The sequence below is a fragment of the Chrysochloris asiatica genome, unplaced genomic scaffold, assembly GCF_000296735.1.
Source record: "Chrysochloris asiatica unplaced genomic scaffold, ChrAsi1.0 scaffold00559, whole genome shotgun sequence".
Classification (NCBI taxonomy): domain Eukaryota; kingdom Metazoa; phylum Chordata; class Mammalia; order Afrosoricida; family Chrysochloridae; genus Chrysochloris; species Chrysochloris asiatica.
The window spans coordinates 199,716-205,814 of record NW_006409077.1 but is presented as its reverse complement, the minus strand read 5'-3'; the positions used below and the strand labels follow the sequence as shown (position 1 = coordinate 205,814).

Sequence of the window (6,099 nt, the reverse complement as noted above, 5' to 3'; positions counted from 1 at the left end):
CTGACTCGTTGACACCTAACAACAAACAACAAGGCTGGATGATCTTTCAAAATATACAGTCTACATGATTCAAATGACTATCCATCTTTGAAGTGATTATCTTAGCTAACTCATGCAGCTATCACACATACACACACAAATCACAAATGGATGATTTCAAAGACCTGAAATTTATTGTCTCACATTACATTTTAGGATTCTTGAAGTCCGAACCAGGGAGCCAGTTCTAGGAGAGGGCTTTCCCTCTTTGTCAGCTCTGGAGGTAGCTTGTCTTTTTACAGTATCTGGGAGCCCATCCTAGCAGCCATATTCCCCTGAGTGTAGGCAGTTCTCAGCAAGGGACCCATGACTCACTCCTAGCTCTTTTCTCTTCATGATAATTAGGTCCCTCAGATCTCTACTCTCTTGAATAATCTCTTTTATATCTCAAAGGAAGGAGCCATGGTTGCCTAGTGTTTTAGGAGCTGGGCTGCTAGCCTCAAGATCAGTCCTTGAAGCTACCGGTGGCTCCATGGAGAAACACTAGGCTTTCTTCTCTGATGAAAATTACAGCGTCAGAAACCCTATAAAGGTCATTGCTAGTCCACCACCACTGTGTCTCAAAGGAGGCTGACAGATTAACACACCTGCCACTAATTCTGCCAAATTAACATCATAAAGGAGCTCTTATGGCATAGCGGGCTTTGGAGCTCTGGTAGCATAGTGGTTACGAATTGGGCTGGGAACCGCAAGGTTGGCAGTTCGAAACTGCCAGCTGTTCCGTGGGAGAAAGATGAGGCTTTCTGCTCCCATAAAGATTTACAGCCTTGGAAACCCTGAACAGGATTGCTATGAGTCAGAACCAACTCCATGGCACATAACCACCATAACCACCACCACCACCATACATAGTCTATCCATTTTTTCATTGATGCTTATCTATTTATCCATTGCTGGTAACTTAGATTGTTTAGAACCAGTGAATTCTTTTACACATTTCACATTTCCTGCCCCATTAAGCCTGTTGTTGTTGTTAAGTGCTGTTGAGTCAGTTCCGACCCATAGCGACCCTATACAGGGTTTCCAAGGCTGGAAATCTTTACGGCAGCAGACAGCCTCATCTTTCTCCCACAGAGCAGCTGGTAGTTTCAAACTGCTGTCCATGAGGGGCGTAGCCCGATTCGTAACCACTACGCTACCAGAGCTCCTTCCATTAAGCCTATAGCCTACTGTTAAATAAACCTAACTATTGACACCTCAGTCACAACTCTTTCTCCTAACTTAGCTAAACATCTTCCTCTTCAGCAGACACTGCCTACTCTCAGTCAAGCTACACATTTGGGCAGCTGGACCACATAAACCACAGGTTTTGGTATTGGGTTCTATCACTGTGATGCACTTTTGTACTTTGCTGGCAGTAATAAACTGCAACGTCCTCAGCCTCCACTCTGCTAATTTTAAGAGTGAAATCTGTAACAGACCCACTGCCACTGAACCTGTCTGGGACCCCAGTGAACCTGTTAGAAACCTTATAGATCAGAGGCTTTGGAGCTTGGCCTGGCTCCTGTCGGTACCAGTTCAAGTAGGTATTTCCATTACTATGTACAAGGCTCTGACTTGACTTGCAGGAGATGGTGGCTGACTCTCCAAGTGTGATGGACAGGGTGAGTGGACTCTGGGTCAGCACAGTTTCTCCATTTGACACTGAAATAACAAGAGAAAGCAAGGTTATATCCAAACATTATCAGTCATTTCCAAGACTGTTTTCTGTTATTGTATTTATTTATTTTTTAGCAAAAGATACTTTGATGTTTTCCAACTTTCTTTTTGCATGAGCAGTATTATCCTTCAAACTCCAAATGTCCTAGTTTTCCTACTCTAACCCTGATTTTGTTGTCACAGTTTTCACTAGATAGCAGATCTTGTTTGTTTCTCAATTCTTCAACATATTTTCAAATAAAACAGTTACACACCTCTTGCTGAAGGATAAAATTTGTTCATCTAATGGAAGAGATTCTAAGTAGGACTTGTGGATGGCAAAGCTCACCCTTCCTATGCCTTCTCCTTTTTGTCTCCCCTCTGTACTCACCAGGTATCCAGAGCAAAAACAGCCCCAGAAGCTGAGCAGGGAACCTCATTTTGAGAAGGAGCTGATGAGTCTTAATAAGTAAAAGCAGGTTGGAGCTGACCTTTTATCTCAGACTTGCAAGGGAAGGTCCTCCCAGGGGAACAATATGCAAATCTCCATGTGGATACAGCAGTGTGGAAAGAGCAAAAGGCGGGGTGAGCATTGATTGTGAGCAGAGTAACATAAAATGTGTCTGTGTTTGCAGGCATTATGAAACAGCTATCGTTAAAGGTCATTGCTAACAAAAAAAGGCTGGCTCCCTCTTTAAGATGTATTTAAAATGTCCTTGCCATTCCAAGAAAGCATTAGACATTTAAAGAGGTAAAAAGGGTAATGGATTCAATCTCTAGAAGGTAAATGCCCATTGGGTTTTGTTTTGACCTAAGTAGTCTGAAAGTAAACAGCTCCTTTACCTATTATGATCATCCATAGTGTGTCTCCAAATAAGATGATTGTTAAAATTTTCTGAAATCTACTATTTCCATGTTAATAATCTTTAAGTGTTAGATGCAGGTATTAAGAACTAGCTCTTCCTGGGACCCACTGAATTAAACCAAAATAGAACATTCAAATCAAAGGGTGTGACAAGAGGAACAAACTGTCACCTCCACTGGAAAGTAACTCAGTTTGAGGCAAGAGGAAAGAATGTTATGCTTCAGAGAGTTATTTTTAAATTCCTGTTAAACAGTTGTTATAATACGGTATATCATCATACTTATCCATAGGTCTTTCTTTTCTCTCTCTCTTTGTCTCTTCCCATTAGGAGTCTTCTTTGTTAGGTAAAAGCAGACCCTATTAAGAATTCCAAGCACTAGTTTTTCTGTGAGAATGAATCTATGTCTCTCTCTTGCCCCGTCTTTTGGGCAGCCTTAGCAATGAGTCTACAGTTTAAAAGAAGACTTTATGAGAGAAGACAAAAACTGTGTTGTGTTTTCATGTCTTGGAAAAGCCTGTCCTTACTGCTAACAGACTCCTAGGCCTTCATTTAGAGGTGGTGAGTGCTTAGGGATTCCTTCATTCAAACAGGAAACAGCCTGGTGATTGTTCATGTCTGACTTATGTACATAGGTTGTATATAGCAACTCCTGGTATGGCACTGTACTGCAAGGTTGAACCACGAGGTTGGTGGTTGAAACTCACCAACCATTCCTTGTTATGGTTGCTGTTGTTGTTAAGTGCCATCGAATCAGTACCAACCCATAGCGACCTAATGCACAGCAGAGTGAATCACTGCCTGATCCTGGGCCAACCTCACTATTGTTGCCAAGCTTGAGCCCATTGATGCTGCTACTTTGTCAATCCATCTCCTTGGGGGTCTTCCTCATTTTCTCTGACCCTCCACTCTACCAAACATGATATCCTTCTCCAGTAACTGGTCTCTACTGACAATATGTCTGAAGTATGAGAGATGAAGTCTGGCCATCCTGGCGTCCAAGGAGCACTCTGGCTGCACTTCTTCCAACATAGATCTGTTTGTTCTTTTGGAAGCCCATGGGACTTTCAATATTTTCCTCCAACATCATAATTGAAAAGCCTCAATTCTTCTATGGTCTTCTTTATTCACTGTCCAGGTTTCACATGCATATGGGATTATTGAAAATACCATGGCTTGGGTCAGGCACACCTTAGTATTCAAGCTGACAACTTTGCTCTTTAAGTGTTCCAGAATACTCATACTTCGCAATGTTGTCCATATTTGTCATGATCCACACAATCGAAAGTCTTTGTGTAGTCAATAAAGTACAGGTAAACATCTTTCTGATGTTCTCTGCTCTCAGCCACAATCCATCGGACATCAGCAATGATATCCCTCGTTCCATGGCTTCTTATGAATCTGGCTTGAACCTCTGGAAGTTCTGTGTCAATATATGCAAAAAAATCAGTTGGATTCCTCTATACTAATAAAAATAACTCTGAAAAGGAAATTAGCAACACAACTATTTAAAATGGCCACCCAAAGGATGAAATACTTAGGAATAAATCTAATCAGAGAAACAAAAGGCCTATATACAAAGAAAACTACAAAATACTACTACAAGAAATCCAAAAAGATTTGCAAAAATGGAACACCATACCATGCTCATAGATAGGATGACTTAACATTGTGAAAATGTCATTATTACCCAAAGCAATCCCAATCCAGATCCAACAGCATTCTTTAAAAAACATGAAAAAATGCCTTACTAACTTTATATGGAAAGGAAAGAGACCCAGGATAAGCAAAATACTGTCTAATAAGAAGAACAAAATTGGAGGGCTCTCACTTGCTGATTTTAAAATTTACTATACTGCCAGAGTGGACAAAATGGCCTGATTCTGGTACAATGAAAAATACATAGATGAATGGAACCGAATATTGAGAGCCCAGAAGTAAATTCATGACATACAACTGATCTTTGACAAAAAGTTAAAATACATTAAATGGGTAAGAGATAGTCTCTTCAACAAATGGTGCTAGCAAAACTGAAAATTAATATGCAAAAGAATGAAAGAAGACCTATATCTCACACCATATACAAAAATTAACTCAACATGAATTAAAGACTTAAATGTAAATCCCAGAAGTATAAAGATCATCAATGAAAAAATAAGGACTAATCTAGAGGCTCTAAGACATGGCTTACATAGACAATCAATCATTGCAAAAACTGTACAAACAATAGAAGACACAATAGATGACTGGGGCATACTAAACATTAGAAACTTATGCATCAAAGATTTCAACAGAAGAGTGAAAAAAGAGCCCACAGACAGGGAATTTTTATTTATTGTTTGCAATGACATAACAGACGAGGAACTAATCTCTAAACTTTGGAAGATAACTATCTAGTCAACTGATTGAAGAGATCCATATTTGTGCCCATTCCAAAGAGAAGTGACCCAATGGAATGCAGAAAATATTGAACAATGTCTGATATACCATGCAAGTAAAGTTTTACTAAAGGTAATACAGAGATGGCTGCAAGCATACATTGACAGAGAACTTCCAAAGGTTCAAGCCGGATTCATAAGAGGACATGGAACAAGGGAAATCATTGCTGATGTCTGATAGATCGTGGCTGAAAGCAGAGAATACCAGAAAGATGTTTGCCTCTGCTTTATTAACTATGCAAAAGCTTCTGCTTGTGTTGATCATGACAAACTATGGACAATAGTACAAAATATGAGTATTCCTGAACACTTAATTGTGCTCATGAGGAATCTGTACATGGACCAAGAGACAGTTGTTCAGACAGAACATGGGAACACGGAATGGTTCAAAATTAAGAAAGGTGTGCAACAGGGTTATATTCTTTCACCATACTTATTTACCCTATATACTGAGCAAATAATCTGAGAAGCTGGCTTATATGAAGAAAAACATGGCATCAGGACTGGAGGAAGACTCATTAACAACCTACGATATGCAGATGATACAACCTTGCTTACTGAAAGTGAAGAACACTTAAAATATTTACTGATGAAGATCAAAGAGCACAGCCTTCGGTATGGATTGCATCTCAATGTAAAAGAAAACAAAAATCCTCACCACTGGGCCAATAAACAATATTCTTATCAATGGAGAAAAGATTGAAGTTGTCAAGGACTTCATTCTTCTTGGATCAACTATCAACACTCATGGAAGCAGCAGTCAAGAAATCAGAACTGAACTAGAGGAAGATTAATAAAGGAACAAAACATTTTTAGATAAAGGAAATGAGTGTAAATTGCTACAATTTTATGAACTTGACCTACACTCAGGGAGGTAGTAACTCTAAACACCAACAAAGAAAGAAGGAGTCTTCACATCAAGTATCAATGCTATCCCCTCTGTATACAGGGTAGATAGGGATGGGCAACTTAGACACTGGCTACCTAAAATGAGGGGGCAATAAAGGAACAAGGTGATTGGCTTACAAGGTTTCAAGGGGGATTTTAGTTTAATAGTGTGTGGGAGAAGAGAGTCCCCACTGAATAGTTTTCATCTTGTCTAGATGCGTCTGGGTAAAAAA

At 39.7% G+C, this 6,099-nt stretch overlaps 1 protein-coding gene across 1 annotated transcript in view; it reads right to left on the bottom strand.

Annotated features, from left to right (window-relative positions):
* Positions 1–2,117, bottom strand: part of LOC102833394 — a 17,490-nt gene extending 15,373 nt beyond the window's left edge. The window contains exons 1-2 of the mRNA XM_006877703.1: positions 2,069–2,117; positions 1,387–1,683 (exon numbers count right to left, since the gene is read on the bottom strand). Coding sequence (XP_006877765.1) covers positions 1,387–1,683; positions 2,069–2,117 — 346 coding nt within the window. The remainder of the gene's footprint in view (positions 1–1,386; positions 1,684–2,068) is intronic.
* Between the last annotated feature and the right edge of the window lie 3,982 nt (positions 2,118–6,099).